A 24,377-nucleotide genomic window follows, 5' to 3' on the forward strand; every position below is an offset into this window, starting at 1 on the left:
GAGAGACAATGGGACACAGAGGGGACCTGATCTCTACAGAGTTTTCCCCACCACATATAGCCCATATCCTTTGTGGATATCTCTGGAGATGGCTCTGTTTGGGAACAGGCTTTCTACCTAAATTCTTTTTTAGACAGTTAGGGGGAAGTTCAAAGTTTCTTCCTGAGTTTTTCAGGCCCTCATTGTTTTCAGCTTGAAGTAACCCATATGCCAAAGAGACATTTTGGGGTGGCAAATTTTGTTCCTCTACACCAGACACATGCACTTATTTAATCCTTCCTTTGGGACCGTCTGATTAAAGAAAGGTGTTGGACATTACTCCAGACCCTGTAGTTTGGGCATCTCGGAGAGGAATGCCTATGGGTGCACTCAGAAGGCCTAAGCTGTAGGGTTCCCAGTCTCACAAAAGATCCCCTTTCCCCACAATGTGGCCGAGGAGCAACAGAGACCCACTGGGGCTATGGGAGTCATGCCAAGGATCAGTGTCAGCCAAGGGAACAGAGGGTCAGTGACAAGAGACCAGCCTTTTGGGGCTTCCTTGGTGGCGCAGTGGTTAAGAATCCGCCTGCCAATGCAGGGGACACGGGTTCGAGTCCTGGTCCGGGAAGATCCCACATGCCGCAGAGCAACTAAGCCCGTGTGCCACAACTACTGAGCCTGCGCTCTAGAGCTCGCGAGACACAACTACTGAGCCCGTGTGCCACAACTACTGAAGCCCGCGCACCTAGAGCCCGTGCTCCGCAACAAGAGAAGCCACCGCAATGAGAAGCCCGGGCACCGCAATGAAGAGTAGCCCCTGCTCACCACAACTAGAGAAAGCCCGTGTGTAGCAACGAAGACCCAACACAACCAAAAATAAATAAATAAAATAAAATAAAAAATTAAAAAAAGAGACCAGCCTTTCCCTTCACCTCTTTCTTGGAGATGTGTTGTCAGAGCCCCTGAAACCAAGATATAATTCCAGGCATAGAAGTGGTGTCAGGAAGCCCCAAGAATGCCAGAGCTAGCATTTCCCACTAAAGGGAATATGTCTCTTTGGTATAGATTACTTTGAGTGGATTATTTTTTTGAGAAAAGGCAGACACAGGAGAAGCTCTGAAAACAGAGTAGAAGTTACCCTTTTTGTCAGGGAAATTTATATTTATAAAGGAAATCTCCATTTGTGAGGGTGTCTCCTTCTCAGTACCAGAAAGGAGGGATGACTCTAAAATCATGTGAAACTTACCAGTGAAGAAAGCAGAGACTTAAATCTTCATAACAAACCTTACCTTTTACTGTGCTTTTCCTGGTAACTTCCCATAACTGGTCTCTCTGTTCCCACAACATCTTTCTTTTGTCTTTGGCTAAAGATATTAGTATTTAAGGTGCTAGCCATCTCAGCTTCCCTGAGTATCTCACATCTGCATGTGAGGTATACACGTTAATAAACTTCCGTTCGTTTTTTTTCCTGTCTCTTTGTCTTTTATTACAGGAGGTCTCAGCCAAGAAGGGTAGAGGGAACATTATTTTTCCTCCTCTAAACGACTGATTTAGCAGGAAGGAATTCAGAATCAGGATTGAGTTGATTTATAGAAAATACATGTGATATCCTTGCACGCAGGTTTGTGGCCTGTTCACAGTTGGGCATATATTTGCACCCCTGGAACTGGAGTCATTTCGTGTTGAGACGTTGTTGGGGAATTGATGTTGTTAAATTAATTAAACAAGGAGGCCATCCAGCTGATGTGGCTCTCATGCCGAGGAGGCCTACAGAGACAAACCAAAATCAAACCCTGTAAATGCCTCCAGATTAGGAAACCAAAACGCTAAGGTCAACTAACCACAGCCAGCCAACGAGGCTATAAGCTCTAGCCAATCAAATATTTTCTTTTCTTTGCTTCTGCACCTTCTCTACATAAGTCCTTTCTCTGGCTCCTGTCCTGGGGAGCTCCTAACCACTTCTGGTTTGGCGCACTTCAACTGAAATTGATTTTTGCTCAAATAAACTCTTGACATTTAAAAATGTGCCTCAGTTTATCTTTTAAAAATAGGCAGATATGAATTTGGTTCTTTAGAAGTCTGATCACTGAGGGAATACTTGGAGCATCTCTGGAGAGCAGGTTTGAAAGTGTGTCACTGAAGAATTTAAACCCTTCAAGTGGGATCAGTGTTGTTGGTAGAAAGGAAGAAAAGAGGGTGATTTTGAGTTTGCTCAAGATATCTCATTTCCTGTAGCTTCTAGTGTTACCGAACCAAACTTGGATCCTGTTTGCCCATGTGCAGGAAAGCCAATCTACTGACACTGGGTTGTGATGAAGGAAAGTGTGGCGTTTATTGTAAGGCACCACACAAGGAGTCTGGGGCAGCTAGTTCTCAAAAAGCCCAAACTCCGGACTTCCCTGGCGGTCCAGTGGTTAAGACCCTATGCTTCCACCACAGGGTGCACGGGTTCGATCCCTGGTCGGGGAACTAAGATCCCACATGCTGTGCAACGTGGCCAAAAAATAAATTAATTAATTAAAAAAAATTTTTTTTAAAGGGCTGATTAGTAAAAAAAAAAAAAAAATTGTTGTTTAAAAAAAAAAAAAAAGCCCAAACTCCCTGATGGGTCTCAAGGAGGCACTTTTAAAGGCCAGGTGAGGGAGAGGAGTTGCGGGATGTGTGATCAGCTTGTGTGCACAATTCTCTGATTGGCTGATGGTGAGGTAACAGGGTGGTGTCACAGGGGTTAACATTATCAGTCCTCAGACTCCAGGAGGTCTGGGGGGGCTACATGCTCATGGTCATCAGGTAGTTAACTTCTTTCATTTAGTGGGGGTTTTATTTTATTTTATTTTTTTGTCCATGCTGCTCGAGGGATCTTAGTTCCCTGACCAGGGATCGAACCCAGGCCCCCTGCAGTGGAAGCACAGAGCCCTAAGCACTGGACTACCAGGAAGTTCCCTTGGTGAGGTTTTAGCATCTGTAGAACAACTCAGGAAATGTGCATCAGATATTGTTATTAGGTACTTCAGAGAGGAGCTACAGCAGAGGACATGGGGGAAGGGGTCTGTCCAAGGAAGGCCCCATAGAGTCCTGCTTTGTTCCACTAGCAGTATACAAAAAAAGGGAGGGATGTAGAAGGTGATTTTTAAGGCCTCTATCTCAGTGTCTGACTTTCCAGAAAAACTTCCTTCAGAAAAAGGAAGACATAGAGCAGCCAGATTCCTGGGATTCAAAACAGCTTGTGTGTCTGCAAGCCTGGATTGTGCCTCTAAAAGTAAGGGTGGATGTTATGGGTTGAATTGTCCCAAAAGATATGTTTAACTTCTAACCTTGTACTTGTGAATGTGACTTTATTCGGAAATAGGGTCTTGCAGATGGAATCTTGATGAGTTTATACCGGATTAGGATGGGCCCTAATCCAATATGACCGGTTTCATAGGAAGAGGGGAAATTTGGACAGAGCCACACATAGAGAGAACGTTCTCTCCACAAATGTAGCAAAGAAAGAAACCAGTTTTATTATTGAATATGCACTGAACCAGACTCTAATGCAAATCACAGGCAATCCTCTAATGAGACTGCAAAGTGAGAACACTCACCCTTGCAAACAGCCAAGTATATATGAACCATCCCACACATGTTCTCGAGATAAATAATAACTAGTCCCCATGTAAGAGGACTTGGGCAGCACCATTTATTATACATTCTTTCATAGTTCATCCTAAATTTACTTGGTAACTGGCTTGGCCACCTGTGTTAGGTAACTGCCATTATCTGAAAGGAAAGCAAAACTTTTCAATCTCTGTGACTTACAGCTTGGAACGAGGTGCTTTAGGTTACATTCCCATGGTGACAGGGAGACAGGGGGCGCTATCTTCCTTCATGTTTACAAAGAGGTGGCTCCCTAGGCCCTAAGAAAAGTTCCTGGGTTGTAAAACAGGCCAGAGGCTCGTTTAGCTGTTCAAAAGATTTACATACGTATCAGGGTGATGGGGAAGGATTTACGAATACAAGTTTTCTCAAGGAAATACCCTGGGAGAAGGGAAGTCTCTTTCCTTTTTGTTAAGAGGGAAAATTCAGTCTTCTTTACCCTTACACACACCTTTCCTTATGGGCAAAATAAATGTTCTATGGAAGAATTCACCCGCAAAGAGCCAATAAAGAGGAGGCCAAGACACATTTATGAGAATGTGTTGGTGGTTCCAGGAAGCCAGGGAGGAGACATGTTGGTTCCTCTGGGGGCATCTATTTTTCTTCTTGAAGGATAGCAGAGATGTTGGAGTGGGAGTGATGCTGGCAGAAGTACCCATCAGGCGAAGGACTCCTGGTAGGGAGAAATGGGAGAAATTGCCCTCTCACTTGGATGCCACTGTCCTACTCTGCCCTTTATTGTGGGCAGAAGGGAACCACAGGGTCCTCTGGGTCTGTTGGCACTAAGGATAAAGAGGGCATAACTGGGGACTTCCCTGGCGGTCCAGTGGTTAAGACTTCGCCTTCCAATACAGGGGGGTGTGGGTTCGATCCCTGGTTGGGGAGCTAAGATCCCACATGCCTTGCGGCCAAAAAACCAAAAACATAAAACAGAAGCAATATGGTAACAAATTCAATAAAGACTTTAAAAATTGTCCACATCAAAAAAAAATCTTTAAAAGAAAAGAGAAGGCATAACTGGATAGTGTTGTAAAAATTAAGCACACACTGCTGCCTTAACAACCAATAACAGCTGCCCATCGGCAGTGTGAAGCCTCTGCGAAGCATTCCCTGTGCCTAGTACTGAGCTCCCTAGGTGGACACAGTGTGTGAGAAGGACAGTCTCCAAGGGGAGTCATCCCCAGAAGGGGAAAGTGAAATACTTTCCCAGGACCAGGCTCACCTTTTCCATCCTTGGAGATTTGGGGGATCAAACATTTTACCACTCTGGGTCTGGTACCAACTTTCCCCTGCCAGCAGAGAAGAGAATTGGGCATCATTTGGGCAGATTGCTGATTTGTAAGGCAACAGTCTTGTCTTATCAGCAGAGGAGTGATACTTTCACTAAAAGGTCTCAGCAGATGTAACAGCAGGACAGACCAGGAGTGTGACCTAACTCAGTCTCTCTCAGAGAGAGAGCCATTGGGCCCTCTCTATTTCACGGGAGAATTCTGATCTTACTGAGAGGGTCCAGGCATTCAGGGGCTGAGCTGTCCCGTAAGTTTAAAATGCATTCTCCCAAACCTCACACTCTTGCAGTTCAAACACATCACTGGTAGTTAAAGCCGAACTGCTACATTATAACTAATTTGCCAGCACCCAGCTTTATATTGAATACTTTAACTAAATTAGTCTATTAACTACAGAAAGTCTTACTACAGGACATAGTTTAGAAAACACTCCCAATCGCCCCTGCTTAACTGGAAGGGAAAGACCGTTTGTTTGGTAAGGCAAATGAGAACACCAACAGGTAGTGGTACTCCACTGGGCAATTCCTGCCTTTGCCAATTACACACTTTAGTTGGTAATTCTGAGACTCCCAAATACGCTATAAAACTTTGCTCCATAAGTGTACAAACAAAACTCATAAAAAATGTTTTGAGATTAATTTCAGATGTTTCATGGATCCCCAGAAGTACTCCCCCAAAGAGAAATTCCTCATTTCTGGTGCTCCAATCTCTCGCTCTTAGAATTTCTCTAAAGCTTGTTCCCCTAATCCACGTCAGGAGGAACTTTCCAAATTCCCATTCAAACCCAGATCCTGCCGGGACATCAAATTTGGCCGAAAAAGGGCTATCAGGTTCTTGAGCTATGACGGCGGTGGGATGGCCCCTTTCGTCAGTAAAACAGATTCCTTTATGGAATCTGCGGACCAGTGTACGTGTGGAAAGACGATTGGTTTCCTTTCACTCTCTGGGGTTTCCATCGGCAGTCTATGGAAAAAGTATATGAGCGCCGCTCCTGGTTCCCAATACTACGGCAGCTGCGCATGTGCAAAGCTGCCCTGAGAGCTCTTTGGGTCTGGGCGGGGCGAGGCGGGGCGGGGCGAGGGAAGACCCGCCCCTCCCATTCGCCTTGGCCTTAACTCCTTCCCATCCTTTCGCCAGCGTCTGTCTTCACCTCTGACCTCGGAAAGAAGGGGGTGGGGCTTTTGGGGCGGAAGTAGCGGTGCATTGTGGGCTCGTTTAGAGTTGAGCCTGAATGGAAGTGGCGCGCCACTGCTGACATTACCCAGGTCCAGGCGGCTGGGGTTCGGACGCCGGCCGGGATTCGGGTACCTCGGACCTCGGGTGCAGAGCGGAACGCGAGGAGGCGGCGGCGGCGGCGGCGCGGCGAGCGTTGGTGGAGGGGGCGGCTGTTCACGGCCCCAAGACATGGCTCACAACAAGATTCCCCCGCGGTGGCTAAACTGTCCGCGGCGCGGCCAGCCGGTGGCAGGTAACCGGGACGGGGGGTGTTCGAGTCCCCGCGCACCTGCGGGTCCGGGGGTGGGCTGAGGGGGGCGCAGTTTTCGGTAGTGGTGTTTGAGGACCCAGACGTGCTCGGCCCGTTGAAGCTTCGTGGATGAGTGTTTGGGAACCTGGACTGGAGTTAGTGGGGGCACTTGTCACTCTTCAGTAAGGCTAAATATTGCGAGCGGGAAGGTAGATAGGAGCTTTGTGTGGCAGGAGCTGAGGACCCAAGAACCTAGTGGGTAATAATACTTTGAAGCTTAGTCAGGAGTTTTGTAAACCTTTGAGGGTTCTCGGAAGGGGAAGGGACAAGTGTCGGTCTTGAGAGGAAGGCTAAAGGGAGGGGCAGTTCCCAGCGGTGAAATTCATCCACACTGAGACTGGAGGTTTTTGTTTTGTTTTGTTTTGTAAATGATTCTTAATTGAGGACTTTTTCATCTTTGAGTTTGACACAACAGACTTTAAATTTAAGATGTACAGTTTGAAAGTGTACAGTTTGATAAATTTGGACCACAGGCGCATACCCCCACCCCTGTGAAACACAGTCAAGATAGTCAACACAATCATTACCACTCCAGGTTTCCTCCTGCCCTTTGTAATCCCTCCCTCCCTCAGGCAACCAGTGATTTGCTTTCTGTCACTATAGCTTTAGTTTGCATTTTGTATAATTTTTAAAATAAATGGAAACATACTCTTTTTGCGGGGGGAGGTCTCTGGCTTCTTTAACTCAGCCTTATTATTTTGAGATTTTCACGCTGTGCTTGTATGTATCAATAGCCCATCCCTTTTTACTGCCGAGTAGTATTCCATTGTTATGGATACACCAGTTTAAATTAGTTTGTCCATTCACTTTTTTTTTTTTTTTTAAATCTTGAGCTACTGTCATTTTTCAGTAGTAGACACAAGGGTGATGTTTTAATTAATTTATTTATTTTTGGCTGTGTTGGGTCTTCGTTTCTGTGCGAGGGCTTTCTCTAGTTGTGGCAAGCGGGGGCCACTCTTCATCGCGGTGCGCGGGCCTCTCACTGTCGCGGCCTCTCTTGCTGCGGAGCACGGGCTCCAGACGCGCAGGCTCAGTAGTTGTGGCTCACGGGCCTAGTTGCTCCGCGGCATGTGGGATCCTCCCAGACCAGGGCTCGAACCCGTGTCCCCTGCATTAGCAGGCAGATTCTCAACCACTGCGCCACCAGGGAAGCCCAAGTCCATTCACTTCTTGATGGTCCTTTGGGTTGTTTCCAGTTTTTGGCTGTTGCATACTAACTTGCTATGAATATTCATGTGCAGTTCTTTGTATGGACATATGCTTTCATTTCCCCTGTGTAAATCTCTAGGAGAGGAATGCATCGCATGGTAGGTGTAAGTTTAACCTTTTAAAAAACTGCCAAACTTTTTTCCAAGTCATAACATTTTGCATTCCTGCAATCAGTATATGAGAATTCTGTTTGCTCCACATCCTCTCTAACACTTGATTTGATCAGTCTTTTAAATTTTACCCATTCTAATAGGTGCTTAGTATTGTCTTACTGTGGTTTGATGTTGAGCATCTTTTCACGTGCTTCCTGGCAATTCACATATCTTCTTTTGCAAAGTGTCCAAATCTTTTGCTGATTTTTAAAATTTGGTTGTTTATTTTATTTTTGAGTTGTTAGTGTTCTTTATGTATTGTAAATACAAATCCTTTGTTGACTATATGCTTTTAAAAGTCTTTTCTGCCATCTGTGGCTTGCCTTTTCATTCTCTTAAAAGTTTCTTTTGAAGAGTTAAAGTTTTAAATTTTAACTAACTCCAACTTAATGCTTTTTCTAGAAGGTGTTTTGAAACAAAATTAAAAGATTTTGTAGTGAGCTACGCATACTTACTAATTATGTACACAGCTATAGTATGTCTGCCTAGTTATTTTAATTAATTAGTTAATTAATTTTTAAAATTTTATTTATTTATTTATTTATTTATTTATTTATTTTTGGCTGCGTTGGGTTTTCGTTGCTGCGCGCGGGCTTTCTCTAGTTGTGGCTAGTGGGGACTACTCTTCCTTGCAGTATGCAGGCTTCTCATTGTGGTGGCCTCTCCTGTTGCAGAGCATGGGCTCCAGGTGCGCGGGCTTCAGCAGTTGTGGCACACAGGTCCAGCAGTTGCGGCTCCAGGGCTCCAGAGCACAGGCTCAGTAGTTGTGGTGAACGGGCCTAGTTGCTCCACGACATGTGGGATCCTCCGGGACCAGGGCTCGAACCCGTGTTCCCTGCATTGACAGGCGAATTCTTAACTACTGCGCCACAAGGGGAGTCCCAGCCTAGTTATTTTAAGTTGTTGTAAGAGAAGATTCTCTAGTCATTTTTTAATTCAGGTTTTCTGGTTCTTCTAGTTTGTCAGCTTTTCTTCACATTTTATATAAAATCCTCAGTCAATAAAGCCATATAAATGATGGATAAAACATAATCTAAGCAAGCCTTGGGGTGAGGAAATGTTTTTCCTTAACAAAAATGAATAATTTTCTTTACGTTCTAACCATTTTTATAGGCATTTTCACTTGTGCTTGATAGTCATTGTACTTTCTTCAGATGAATTGATTACAATTCGTCTCACTCTTCAGACATTTTGACTTTTTTTCCCTTGCCATCTCTAACTTAGTGTTGAATCCTTTTTTTTGCATGTGGCTTTCTCTATGGAGTTATGAAGAAACCTCTAAACTTAGATGTCTAGCTTTTTTTTAAACCTGGAGCATGTTTCCTGGATCCTTTCATTAGAGTTACCTGCTACACTGATTTGTGAGAAAAACAAAATCATAAAGAAGGTCTTGTCCCAGTGAATATTTTTTATTTGGAATTAGAAAAACAGTTTTAAAATCAGAATTTTAATATAATCTGCAGATGACAATGACAAATATCAGAATACTGACTTTTTCCTAGATGAATGAGACAAATGTGGTACTGACTGGGGGCGGACAGCAGCAGATAAGGTGCGAAGCTCCAGGCAGCTTAATACTTCTCTAAGAAATAGAGTTGTGTGCTTTTTTTTTTCCTCCCTCTCCTGGAGATGAAGGGTCAGGAATAAAAAGTTACTCCTTTTTTATTGTATTACAGTATTTCGACCCCCAAAACATAGACTCTTAATTACTGTGATCAGTGAGTCACTAAGCTCACCTAATCTGAGCAGTTGCGGGCCCTGAAAAGAACCTCAGCCCTCCTGACAACCAAACTGGATCTTCACTGGTAATCAATTCTGCTTTGGCTTGTGATCCTTATTAGAAAGTAAGGTGAATACAACATAAAATTCTTGATAAGTCTTTCTAAATTTCCCTTAAAATTTGATCTCTCTAACATTTCTGTCCTAGAAGTGTTCATGACACATTGTGTATTTTAGATAATGTAGGGTTGGCAGTGTTTTATAGTGGTAGAATAAGAAATGCTAGCTATATTCTTGCAAGCGTTAGAGAAAAATAAGGAATCATTCACATTCCCAGTTTCTACCTCCTATTTTCTTCCTCTTTTTTTTTTTCTGATTAGAAAAGTAATTTATGCTTACTGTATAATTTCTTTGATATTTTGCATATTTAGGAAAATGTGTTATGACTGCTTAAATTTTCTCATTGTAAACATTAGGATGAATCTTATTAGTACTAGAAGTTCATAATTTTTCTGAATCAGAAAGAAGATGGTACTAATTATAAGTAGTAATTTGTCCCACTCTGAAGTCACCTTCTCTAATTAAACCAGACTTCTAGTGAGAGAGTACCTGGAGATAGGGCCAAGCTTTATTTCTGAAGAATTCTTTTTTCCTGCTTCTGAGTGATAGATTTCAGGTGAACACTTGGAAGAAAACAAACTTCTGATTATTCACCATAAAATTATTTTGTATGTACTATGCATAAAGAACCTCCTGGGAACTAACTGTGGGACTATAAATATGATTCAGTCTTATGATAATAGTGATGACTTTGAAGACATTTTACTTAGCAAATATTTGTATATACTTTGTGCTGGTTTTTGGGACTTGGGAGATGATTAAGATATAGTCCCCCACCTTAAAGAGCACATAATTTTGTGAGTAGCAAACCATCATTTTTAAACACAGTTCTGTTTTAACAAGGTCAATAATGACTCTATTATAGAATATTATGGGATACTAGAGATAATAAATCTTGACGTTAGGGAAGAAGAAGGGGATCAGGGAAGGCTTCCCAGAGGGAGGTATATATGCATTAACATGAATAAATAGAAGTTTGCTAGATAGAGTGTCGCTTTTGTTTTTTGTTGTTTTGTTTTTTTGAAGGTTTTCTGTTGGGATAGGATGATGGGGGAGAGATCTCATACTGAAAGTGAGGATATGGATGTGAGGGTGGAGAGTATGAGCCAGATCGTATAGGCTTAGAGTGTGATAACGGGTTTTAATATTTATATACTTTCACAGTGCACTGGCAAACCATTGCCATTTCTTAAGCATTGGGGTCAGATGATTTGACTTCAGTTTAAAGAAGCTTACTTTGATTGCTCTGTGTTTAATGAAAGAGACAAGGATGGAAGTGGCGAGGTTAGTTAGGAGCTTGTCATGGTAGTTCAAGTGAAAGATAATGGTGATGGTTTAGAAGTAGAGTCGAAGAGTAGTAAGCTGATTTGAGAGATATTAAAGAGGGAAAATAGACGGGACTTGGTGTTGGATTTAGAATGAGATAAAGAGAGTCAAAACTTAGTCCCAAGTTTCTGCTTATGCAGTGGGATGATTGGTACCATTAGGGCTTATTGTGGGGGAAAGCAGGTAGGAAGAAGTATTAAAATCCTGATTGCTTAAATGCTGGAGAGGGTGTGGAGAAAAGGGAACCCCTTGCACTGTTAGTGGGAATGTAAATTGATACAGCCACTATGGAGAACAGTATGGAGGTTCCTTAAAAAACTAAAAATAGAACTACCATTCGACCCAGCAATCCCACTACTGGGCATATACCCTGAGAAAACCATAATTCAAAAAGAGTCATGTACCACAATGTTCATTGCAGCACTCTTTACAATAGCCAGGACACGGAAGCAAGCTATGTGTCCATTGACAGATGAATGGATAAAGAAGATGTGGCACATACATACAAAGGAATATTACTCAGCCATAAAAAGAAATGAAATTGAGTTATTTGTAGTAAGGTGGATAGACCTAGAGTCTGTCATACAGAGTGAAGTAAGTCAGAAAGAGAAAAATAAATACCGTACGCTAACACATACATATGGAATCTAAAAAAAAACCAAAATGGTTCTGAAGAACCTAGGGGCAGGACAGGAATAAAGGTGCAGACGTAGAGAATGGACTTGAGGATGCGGGGAGGGGGAAGGGCAAGCTGGGATGAAGTGAGAGAGTAGCACTGACATATATACACTACCAAATGTAAAATAGATAGCTGGTGGGAAGCAGCTGCATAGCACAGGGAGATCAGCTCGGTGCTTTGTGACCACCTAGAGGGGTGGGATCGGGAGGGTGGGAGGGAGCCACAAGAGGGAGGGGATATGGGGATATATGTATACTAGCTGAATCACTTTGTTATACAGCAGAAACTTAACACACCATTGTAAAGCAGTTATACTCCAATAAAGATGTTAAAAAAAAAAAGATCCTGATTGCTCAGGTAGAGATGTTGAGTACACAGTTGGATATATGGTTTGGAATTCAAACAAGTTTGAGTTGGAGATGTACATTTAAGGATAGTCAGCATAAAGACAATATTTAAAGACATGGTATTTGATTAGTCAGGATAAGTAATGCTAGTTTCTCTGACAAACAACTCCCCAAACTCAAGGGTTCCAGTCAACATACTATGTTTATTTCTTGCTCATATCACAATGCATTGTGTGTCAGGCAGCTTTCCTGGGCAACTCTTCTCCAAGTGGTGACTCTCTGGGCTCTTCCCATCTTGTGGTGCGGTCCTCTTAAACATATGACCTGCAAGGTTGCCATGGAAGGGGAAGAGCAGGAGTGGGTGCTCTTGGGGTGGTGTTATATCTCACTCCTGCGCATATCCCATTGGTCAGAGTCCAGTCATATGGCCCTCACCAAATTACAAGAGAAGCTGAGAAATGTAGTCTTCCTGCGTGCCGCGAAAGAGGAAAATAAATGGAGTTTGGTGAGCAGATAGCATTGTTTCTGCCATGGCAGTGGAAAAGACCTTTCAGGCAGAGAATGTAGAAAGAGTAGAAGACAAGGCCCAGGGTGGAACCGCCCCTTACCAAAACCTGCCATTTAGAAGTTGGATAGGGACTTCCCTAGTGGTCCAGTGGCTAAGACTCCGGGGCCCCGTGTTTGATCCCTGGTCAGGGAACTAGATCCCACATGCTGCAACTAAGAGTTCGCATGCTACAGCTAAAGATCCTGTGTGCCGCAACTAAAAAAAAGAAAAAGAAAAAGAAAGAAATTGGGTAGAGGGAACAAAGGAGTTGAGAAAGAATAGCTAGAAATTGGGGGTGGTGTTAGGTGGGTGGTAGAAACTAAAGGAGTATGGTGATATGGAAGCCAAGAGAATTTGTCAAGAAGGAAGGAGTTGCCAGATGTATGAGATGCTGCTGAGATGTTAAGATACTAGAAAAGTTGGTAGCAACATGGAAGGGAGGAAGAGTTGATTGATGGTCCTTGTGAGTGCAAAATGGAAAGAATCCAGAGCAGAAGGGAGGGGATTTGCCTTTAATGGGAGTAAGGACAGGGGATGAAAGAGAAAATGGACTCAGATACAGAAAGGTTTATAACTGCAAAGGTGAGGCAAGTTTCTACCTGCTGGTGGAGAGGCATTGTTGAATAGCAATTATTTCCATGGACCCTATATCCAGGTCACCTGGGTTTGGATCACTGTTCTCTCATTTACCAGAAGCGTGACAATGGGCAAGTTACTTAATCTCTCTTGCCTTGGTTTCCTCATCTGTAAAATGGGGATAATAACATTACATATGTTTATGTTAGGAGTAAATGAATAAATCTATGTAAAATGTTTTGAACATTGTTTGATATGTGTTAAACATATAAAGTTGCTTCTTTCTACTTTTTCTTTTCAGTACGCTATAACACAAAGCCATCAGGTGAGGAGTGGGTAGGGGAGCTTGGTATATTTTATGAATGAGGAAAAGATGTGAAACGTAGGACTGCCTTTGAGATTGATGATTATGATTTGTATTGTCACCCTTCTGCTGTGCTCTGAGATTTTCTCTAGGAGCCTTGAGCTGTGTAGGTGTAGGCCCAAAGAAATCAGGTGGTTGGGTTTATTGAGGTCTGGGTTTTTCTCAGGAGAGTGTGACTGAGCAGCTGGGGAGGAGCACGGAGGTTAAGGGTATGTAGAGGAAAGAGAATCAGACCTCTGAGACGTCAGTGAGAAGGAGAGAGGTCTAGTGGGATGAAACTTCTGATGTACCATATTATTATTTATTATGTTCATTGTTTGTGGTTTATCTTTACCTAATAGAATATAGGCTTCATGAGGGCAGGGATTTTTATCTGTTTGTTTTTTTCTTTTCACTGATATAGTCTGTGCACCTAGAATAATGCCTGGTACATAATAGGCACTTATTAAATATCTGTTAAATAAACTAAATGAAGCATAATAATCTAGGTGAGATGATGGTAGAAGTGGTCAGATCCTGGATATATTCTGAAGAGAGATCTGATAGGATTTGCTGATGGATTGGGTGTGGGGTGTGTAAGAAAGAGAGGGGTCAAGGATAACGCCAAAGGTTTTGGCCTGAGCTACTGAAAAAATGGTGTTACCGTTTGCTGAGATGGGGAAGACCATGAGAGGAGTTTGAAGATTGAGAGCTCAGATTTGGATATCAAGTCTCAGATGTCTTTTAGACATCAAGTAGAGACTAAGTCAGGTAGGCAATTTGATATTTGATTCTAGAGTTAGGGGAGAGGTTTGGCCTGGAGATACACATTTGTCCGTCATTAGCACACTGATGGCTTTTAAAGCTGTGAGACTAGATGAGACACCAAGGTAGTGAATGTAGTTAGAAAGGAGGTGCAAGGACACAGCCCTGGGACAAAACATAGACGGGCCAGGGAGATAAAGAGGAGCCAGTAAAGCAGGCTGAGAAGGAGAGGCCAGAGAGAGGGGAGGAAAACAGGAGGATGTAGTGTCCTGGAAGCCACGTGAAAAAAGTGATTCAAGAGCTCCCTCTTGAATTAAAAAATGATCAATTATTTGAGAACTGAGAGTTGACCATTGGACTTCGCAACATGGAGGTTACTGGTGATCTTGATTGGTTTTGTAGAAAATAAAAATAGAAAAAAATGATCTTTTTATGAATTTTGTTTAAAACCTCTGGACAGATGTTAAGACTTCACTTAGATATTGTTTTAGGTAGATATTTATTCTTACTGATTTTATAATATAAATCAGCTAAAATAGGTGATTTTACAGATGACTTCCCCTGTGTTTATATGGTGATTCAGGAAAAAAAAAAAGGCCAAAAGTCAGTCAGTCTTGCTGAAATTAGAATCACTGATACATTTGGAGTGTGATTTTGGTTAGTATGCTTCTCAGCATGATCCTTCTCCTGAGATGTAGGATAAGGTTATAAGATGGAGAAAGTTCCAATTTCATATTAAAAAAGTATGATAGGAATTTCAAAGAATTGATTTAACTCAGTTCATTATCAGTTTTCTAGGGCTATATCTTTAAAGCTTTTAAGGCAATAACTTTTTAATGTAGTGGTTTAGAACTTAAGAGTCTTTGTGGAAGTTCCATTCACTGGTAATTTTTTCTTTTGCTATTATATTTGATTATCAATTTCTAGAATTTATGTTGTCTTTAAAAGTTACAAGGCAGTGCCTTTTGAAAATATGGTGTAGGTTGAGAATATTTCATGAATGCTCTTTTAAATTCCATTTAAAACATTGTAAGAAAGTGATTTTGAGAATTGCTAATTATAGAGTTTTAACCTGGAACATTTTCATTATTGAAAATTATTACCTATCTTCATGTTATTTAGGAAGATTTTTACCTCTGAAGACAATGTTAGGACCAAGATATGACAGTCAAGTTGCTGAAGAAAATCGGTTCCATCCCAGTATGCTTTCAAATTATCTGAAGAGTCTGAAGGTAAGAAACAAAACATTTTTGATGTTGATTTAACATACTTTATCCCTTTCTTGTTCTACAGGTGGCTTTTTATTTTTTAAAAATTTATTTATTTATTTATTTATTTTGGGATGAATTGGGTCTTTGTTGCTGCGCGCAGGCTTTTTCTAGTTGCGGCGAGCGGGGGCTACTCTTCGTTGTGGTGCGTGGGCTTCTCATTGCAGTGGCTTCTCTCGTTGCGGAGCACAGGCTCTAGGCATGCAGGCTTCAGTAGTTGTGGCATACAGGCTCAGTAGTTGTGGATCGCGGGCTCTAGAGCGCAGGCTCAGTAGTTGTGGTGCATGGGCTTAGTTGCTCTGAGGCATGTGGGATCTTCCCGGACCAGGGCTTGAACCCGTGTCCCCTGCCTTGGCAGGCGGATTCTTTTTTTTAAAAAAATTTTTTAATTTTTATTATTTAAATTTTATTATTTATTTATTTATTTATGGCTGTGTTGGGTCTTCGTTTCTGTGCGAGGGCCTTCTCCAGTTGCGGCAAGTGGGGGCCACTCTTCATCGCGGTGCGCGGGCCTCTCACTATCGCGGCCTCTCTTGTTGCGGAGCACAGGCTCCAGACACGCAGACTCAGTAATTGTGGCTCACGGGCCCAGTTGCTCCGCGGACCAGGGCTCGAACCCGTGTCCCCTGCGTTGGCAGGCAGATTCTCAACCACTGCGCCACCAGGGAAGCCCGGCAGGCGGATTCTTAACCACTGTGCCACCAGGGAAGCCCCTACAGGTGGCTTTTTAAAATAAAACTTTTATTTTGAAATAATTAACTGACTCAGAGGAAGTTGCAAAAATAGTACATAGAATTCTATATACAGAACTCTCTATCTCTTCTCTACCGAGATAGAGAACAAGTTAGCAGGTGCCAGCCTACAGGGGTGGGGGTGGGAAGAGGGTCTGACGGTAAAGGGGTAGCATGAGGGAGTTCCTTTGTGGAGAAGGAATAGTTCTGTAACTACCACCATGAATTTATACATTAGGTACTGGGAGTTAGGACTTGAATATATGTTTTTAGGGGGCATAATTCAACCCATAACACCAACCATTGTTCTCTTCTATTTTAGACTCTTGGTGGTCTGTTATTGTATGCTCTCTCAGTACATTCAACAAATATTGGTACCCATTATGTGCAAGTCTCTTATTATGGGATGATAAAGATGCCACTTAGTTTTTGATAACCTGTTACTCATCCCTATTCTTGGTGTAGTTTTGGGTCGTTATTTGTTTATATCTTTTATTTTAGCTTACTTGTAAACTTTTAATTTTTATCTTCATTATTAATATACATTTTGAAAGTCATAGTTAACATTTATAGAGCATTAGCTATTTCCTAGGCAGAGTGCTAAGAGCTTGGGCTTAGCACTAATTAGCCTGGGTTTGATTTCTGGTTTGCCACTTAAGCTTTTGTGGTCAAGTTACATAATCTCTTCATGTTTTAGTTCTCTCACTTGCAAATAAAGTTAGTGCATTTAAAGCACACAGAATAGTGCTTGGCACAGAGTAAGGACTTCGTTTAAATCTCACAACAACTGTATGAGGTGGATACTATAATTATCCTTATTTCATGGATTGGGAATCTATAAGGAAAAATAATTATGTATATGTAATAATATGTATGAGTATATGTGTATACAGACAGACACATTCACACCCAAACACATTATTCACACAGACACATCACACACACAGACACACATTTACACACATACATATATATGGGCTCAGGGCAGCTAAGTCATGCGGTGCAGTTTCTTGGTTTCTAAAGTATTCGTATGTATTTAGAAAATTCATATTTTCTTGCTCATCCCCACTTTTCATTCACTTCTTATTTTGGACCTGAAGACAAAATGGGTTCTAATTCTAACTAGTGAAAAGCTGTAGTATGGCATCTAAATCTTTGCATTTGGCAATACATATCCTCTGAAGGAATTAAGATCACTGAAGAAGCCTATGTGGGAAGAGAAGAGAAGTAGGCCCAGGGGTGCAGATAGTACAAAAAATGCCATCAAAAATACATTTCCTGGGGAAGTGAGAGGGTGCTTGATTGGAAGAGCTGTCTATTACCCATACATGAGCTAAGAAACCTGGAGAAATCCATAGAGCACATTAAGGCAGCTAGTTATATTTTAGAAGTGCACAATTTTGTCTGTTTTGTGATGTATGAAATTTAAATGTTTTTGCCATTCCCCACCCCCCCCATAACAATGGAGTTGAATTATTATGTAGACCAGTCTCCTTTAGGCAAACGCAACAATAGGTACTCAATAAAAGCAGTAACAACAAAAGAGAAAAATAACAGTTTAAAAAGTACAGGTTGTTTCTCTTACCATTCTTCTCAGAGAGTATATACTTCAGAATGAGGTGGAAGATGTTTGGATTGACTGTTCTTTTACTTGGCTCAGTTCCAGCGTGCATATCTTTCAAGGCTGAATGTGATTCTGGTTGTTCAAGATCTTTCAAACCTGTGGCCCCCTAACACAAGCCAGCTACTTCAGTTACTGCTCAACAGAAGAAATAATGATTTTTGTTCCAATACAGGAAGAAAAACTGGCTGAGGAATGGGAGTAAGTCTTCAGTGAGATGCACAAATACGGCCATGTGTACTGTTCTTTATTGATTATTTAAGGGATTTACAAGGGAATTCTGACTGTACACACTTTTTGCCCTGTGTACTCACTTGAGAGTTTAACTGCCTAACATGTGCTGTAGTGATGACTGCTTGGAGTGCTGGGTTATTGTGTGCCTGGAGCTTTGGTTGGGGTGTGTTTCAGGTAGGTGATATCCCTGTTCTAGCTTCTTGTCTAGTAAATCGTAGGTGGAGTGACAGCTGCAGGAAACTACATCAGTGTTTGCTTTTTTAGGTACACTTCTGTAATGTTGAAGTGGAGTCTGTTTTGCTTATGTTCTTGTTTCATCATTAGTTTGGGGGTTAATTTATTTTACTTAGTGCCTAAGTTCTATGTCTTGAGTAAGACTTGGATAAGTGATACTTTCATTGTTAATAGTTCATTGGCAGAGTGAACCTAAAATCTCCCTTAGTGTAGTTGAATGAACTGGCCTGGAATACTCCCATTTAGTCAGTTTGATTTGGTACAAATTCAGTTACCAGTAAATCTGTCCTTTTTTCTTTCTTTCATTTTTAAGGTTAAAATGGGCTTGTTGGTGGACCTGACAAATACTTCAAGATTCTATGACAGAAATGACATAGAAAAAGAAGGAATCAAATATATAAAACTTCAGTGTAAAGGGTAAGTCATGTATTAAGATTCCTTAATATTTAAACCTTCTGTTGAAATTTGTAATCTCTTCTTAAAAAAAAAATGTTTCTGTATTACTAGACATGGCGAGTGCCCTACAACGGAGAATACCGAGACATTTATTCGTCTATGTGAGCGGTTTAATGAAAGAAACCCGCCTGAGCTTATAGGTATGTTTGGCTTCACTTTACCAATATTGAATATTTTCTTTTGTGATTGGGTTTCCCTTTTCTTTTTTACAAGTGAGTTGATATGGAAGTTTTTTTTTTCTCTTTTAAGTCATCACCAAGAAGCGTTTACTAAAGTAGTAGAATAACTTCTGTGAACTATAAAATAAATGTATTTTTTTTAAAGAATTTTTTAAATGTTCTTTTTTAAAAATTAAGTTATTTTCTTTGTTCATTATTTTTGGCTGCATTGGGTCTTCGTTGCTGCGCGTGGGCTTTCTGTGGTTGCGGCAAGCAGGGGCTACACTTCACTGCGGTGCGTGGGCTTCTCATTGTGGTGGCTTCTCTTGTTGCAGAGCACGGGCTCTAGGCACGCGGGCTTCAGTAGTTGTGACACACGGGCTTAGTAGTTGTGGCTCGCGAGCTCTAGAGCGCAGGCTCAGTAGTTGCAGCACACGGGCTTAGTTGCTCCACGGCATGTGGGATCCTCCCGGACCAGGGATCGAACCTGTATCCCCTGCATTGGGCACTGTGCCACTAGGGAAGTCCCAAAATAAATGTATTTTTGTAATTTAAAAATTTTTCATGATAAAGCCCTAATTGCCCCTCTTCAGTTGTATTGTTGGGAAACTGTATCTTAAACACTATATGTATATTTATTTTTTATAACTTTGAATTTTATATTGTATGTATCATTCTGAACCTTTCTTTTTTCACTCAGTATTGTGTTTCTGGGAGTGACCCATGGTGATGTATGTAACTGTTGTTTATTTGCTGCTGTGTAGTATTCCATTATATGAATGTATTATAGTTTATCCACTTTCCTGTTGATGGACAGTTCTTTCAGCAGATATTTATTGATTGCTACTCTTTGCTAGGTACAGGCTCTTGGAACAGCTCAGGGAGAAAACAGAAAAAAGGGGGTTGGGGAAGCAGGGGAAGGAAGCCAATAAACATAAATGTAACAAATGAGTAAATTTTCTTGAAATGATTATTACTTAAAGTGACATTTGGGTTATTTTCAGTTCTTTTTGCTATTACGAAAAATGTTGCCAGGAGTGGTCTAGAATTTTTAAGGTTTGTGATTTTTAGTTTTGGTTCTTTGTTCCTTCTGATATTTATATTGGCATATGGTTTGAATTGAGGATCCAATTTAAATGTTTTCTATATAGTCAGTCATTTGTTTCAGCACAATATGTTGAATAATTTTTTCACCTGATGGTTAGATGCCATAAATTAACTTCTTATATGTACTGTTGGAAATTTTTTCCAATTCATATTCCTTTTAGTTTTTTGGGTAATATTTAAAAGCTTTTGTTGTTAATATATTTTCTTTTGTGATTTCTTCTTTTTTAAAATTTTAAGCAGCTACTATTTTCCCCATTCAGAGAATTAACTGAAAAAATTTTAGGAATAGTAGGAAAGTTCAGGGGATATATTTGGACACAGATAAATAGGAAAACATCAGCAACTTTCCTGCGAACAAGCAATAACTAGTTAGAAAATATAGTTAGAGAATAGTCTCATTAATCTTACTATTAATAATATTGGCTAACATTTATTGAACATTTCTCTCTGCTAGTCACTCTGTAAATCATTTTACAAACATTGTCTCATTTTCTTCTCAATACTATTAGGTAGATGTTATTGTCACCCCCCATTTTATGATAAGAAACAGGCTTGGGAAGGTTAAGTGACTTAAGGTCATTCACATAACTAGTAAGGGTTACAGCTTAGATCAGATCCTAAGATAAGATCTAAGGGTTACAGCTTAGATAAGATCCTAAGTAAAGTTTAGAGTTCATACTCTAAACTACTTGTCTTCTGTAAAGTACAAAACGCCAAGGAATAAAGTTATTAAGAAATGTAGGAGTTCTTAATTAAGAAAATTTCACTTGTATGTTAAAAGACTTGAAGAAATGGAGATTCATTGTTTCCAAATTAATTTCCAGTTTTTAGTGTAATTCCAGGCAAAATCCCAATGAGACTTTGGAAAAATTACTATGAAGTTAATTTCTATTTGTAAAGTCCACTGCCTCCATTAAGTCAATATTTATTGAGCACAGAAAACAATTGTTTGGCAAATCAGACAGGTGAAATTATGAGCAAGAAAATTTTGAAAGACAAAAGTAACAAGGGGATTTTCCTTACCAGTTATCCAAGCATATGGTAAAGCAATGGAAACTACAGTGGTTTCCTAGTGGTAGAGATGTTTTTCACATCAGAGAGGGAAGGTGTGATTATTCAACAAATGGTTATGAGACAATTAGCTAACTGTATAATAAAATATATTTTAGATGGATCAGATATTTTTGAAAGGACCCATAATAATATAGGAGAAATATAGGTCAGTACTTATTTAACTGAGGTAAGAAAGGGTATTCCAGGTTTCTCATCAAAGGCAGAATCCATAAACAGGTATTTTTTAAGCCGTGTTCCTGGACCGCCTGCATCGGAATCACCTGAGGATGCTTATTAGAAGTGCATGCTTTAGGGCCCCGTACTGGACTTGTATGATCAAAACCTCTGGGAATGAAGCCTAGGGATCTAATTGTTTTTAAAACAAGGGTCTTAGGTGATTTTTATGTATACTTAAATTTGAAAACTGCTGTCAAAAATTAAAATGTCTATTCATGGTAATAGTAACAGCTGGAATTAATGAATGCATATTATTTGCCTGGCAGAGTTGGTGGGAAACTCTGAGTGAATGAATGAAGGAATGAATGAATGTAATCCTCATAACAACTCTGTGTAGTATGTGGCAGTATCCGTATAGTATGTGGCAGTATCTGTATTTTACAGATAAGAAAACTGAATCTCAGAGAAATTAAGTATAGTTTTTCCATGGTAACACATCTGATAAGTGGTTAAGCCAGGTTTGTAATCCGGTTTCTTACTTCAAAGTCCAAATTTCTAATTACTTGCTGCACTGGTTTCTAGAGTGACCACATAAAAATGAAAAATAAATTCTGTGTTATAAAACACAACAGAAACAGAGCAAAAAGATATTTGACAAATTGGGAGCAATATTTGAAGCATATATGACAGATAAAAGTTAATATTCTTATATACAAAAAGATTTTATAATCCAACAGGCAAAAGAGGCATTCCTCCATAGAAAAATATGGAAAACAATGAAAATGAAATTTATAAGAAATGAATTACAAATAGCCAAGAAACATGAAAAAAATTTTCATTCTCACTTGTTAACAAGAGATACAAATTAAAATATATGTCGTTACCTTCCCCCATCAAATTGGCAAAGATTAAAAACGAATCATAATGTCAAGCTTTGGATAAAGTGGATGTACTTATACATTATTAATTTGAGTGTTAATTGGTACACCCTCTCTGGAGGGCCAATTTGGTGATATTTCTCAAGATCCTTAAAAGTGTTCACACACTTTGACTTGTCAAGGCCACATTTAAGAATTTATTTAAAGGAAGTAGTCAGAGATGGGCATAAAGATTTATGAGAAAGAAATTTAATCACATCTTCATTTGTAATTAAAAAACTGGAAACAGCTTACACCTCTGATAGAAGCAGATCATTTATGTCGTACAGTATGCAATTTATTTAACAGAAGAACAATAATATGGGACTATATGACATGGTATTGTGATATGTATATGTGTATATATTTACACATTCACATGAATATATGTAACAAATACACACATATTTAGGATACAACTAGAACATATACAGCCTAAAATAGCATTGAGGCCTTTATTTGAACAATTAAAAACAACTTTTTTCATTCGAGAGAAGCCATTGTAGGGGTAAAGAAGAAGAATTCAAGAAGAACTTCAAGAACACTTAACATCTGGAATCAAATATCCTGATTTCAGGAAGATTAATACTCCCAAGTCAACCCTTGTTATAAATTGTCTGGTTGTATTCTTAGAAGAACTGATGGGGAAATTTTCTAAATTGAGTGTTTTATGGGTTATTAAAAAAAATTATAGAACTGTGCTACAATATATTATATGTTACTATATATTATTTGTTTTATATCACTGGTAGGGGTTCTCTTCATGAGGATTGAAGTGGAAACATTTGCTTTGGGCCTGTCCAGTTTTGGAGCATTGTAGTGGCAATTATTTATTGTAATACTCTGAAGACAACAACAGAAACTGGTCTTAGAGCTGGTTGCTGGTAACACCTTTTCAAACAAAAAGAATAAAGAATCAAGTTTGTACTCTTAGGATCAGAAAAAACTGGTCTGCTTTTACAATATTTTAATTGTGTTTTAGTATCCGAGATGGAATTTTCATCAGCCTTGCACACATTCTTGCTGAAGCATACTTGTGATCAACAGTAGACATTTGTGACGTGACAAAAGTTAGACTCAGATTTATTTTCAAAGCTACTCTTTTTTTAAATCATCATTTTACTGTCAGTTCATGCAGTTAGCCTGGTTGTGGGATAATACTGTAGACTTAGTGGAAATGAAAAGTTCTTGAAACACAGAAGCCTCAGGTGTTTTCTGATGTTTAGGAAGAACTACAGCTTCATAATCCCTTATCTGAAACCCTTGGGGGTCATATGTTTCCAATTCTTATGTTACCTCCCCTGGAGATAGTACCCCCTAATTTTTCTTTATTGTAGAAATTTTCAGTCATACCAAAAATAGGGAGAATAGTGAAATGACACCTCATGTATCCATCATTCAGCTTCAATAATTATCATTTTGCTGGTTTTTTTTTTTCATTTTTCCTCTCCTCCCCCTGACAGATTTTTTTCTGAGTATTTTAAAGCAGATCACAGATACCATGTCATTTCACTTAAAGTGTTTCAGTATGCATCTCTAACTGATAAGGATTTTTGGTTTTTATATAATCACCATGCAATTGTGCCAAACAGAATAATGAGAAATTCCTTAAGGTCATCTAAATCCTAGTCCATTTTCAGGTTTCCTCAATTATAGAAAAAATGCCTTTTTAAGTTAGATTTTCAAACCAGTTTCCAATAGTGTCCACATGTTGCGTTTTGTTGTTATGTCTCAAATCTCTCTGATTCACTCTCTTTTTTAATGCTATCAGTTTGCTGGAGAAACCACGTCATTTGTCCTATAAAATATTCCATTATCTGGGTCTACCTGAGTGCTTCCTCATAGTATTAGTTAACTTTTTCCTTTGTCTTCTGTATGTCCTGTAAACTGGTAGTTAAATCGAGAGGCATACTTATATATTTTGGCAAGCATACTTCATAGTTGGCGTTGTATGGTTCCTTTCACACCACATCAGGAAGCACATAAAGTTAAGTGTCTGATTCTCTTTATTTCTTAATTTCCAGAATAATGAATTGGTATCTTACCAATCTCCAGTGGTGACTGATTACTTTTTTTTCTTGGAGTATCTGTATGAACTCATGAATTTTTATATAGTTGATGTATTTAAATCAGTCGCAGTCAATATTTATTCTTATGCCCAAATTGCTCCATCCTAGGCCAATGGGAGCCCCTTCATGTTGATTTCTGT

The 24,377-nt window shown here is 39.9% G+C and overlaps 1 protein-coding gene across 4 annotated transcripts in view; it reads left to right on the forward strand.

The window, feature by feature from the left end:
• Window positions 1–6,094: 6,094 nt before the first annotated feature.
• Window positions 6,095–24,377, forward strand: part of RNGTT (RNA guanylyltransferase and 5'-phosphatase) — a 327,759-nt gene continuing 309,476 nt past the window's right edge. For all 4 annotated transcript variants that reach the window (XM_082405977.1, XM_082405974.1, XM_082405975.1 and 1 more), the window contains exons 1-4: window positions 6,095–6,372; window positions 15,335–15,444; window positions 18,614–18,717; window positions 18,808–18,896. In XM_082405977.1, coding sequence (XP_082262103.1) covers window positions 6,309–6,372; window positions 15,335–15,444; window positions 18,614–18,717; window positions 18,808–18,896 — 367 coding nt within the window. In that variant the 5' untranslated portion in view covers window positions 6,095–6,308. The remainder of the gene's footprint in view (window positions 6,373–15,334; window positions 15,445–18,613; window positions 18,718–18,807; window positions 18,897–24,377) is intronic.

Source organism: Balaenoptera borealis (genome assembly GCF_965194805.1).
Source record: "Balaenoptera borealis genome assembly, chromosome: 9".
Classification (NCBI taxonomy): Eukaryota; Metazoa; Chordata; class Mammalia; order Artiodactyla; family Balaenopteridae; genus Balaenoptera; species Balaenoptera borealis.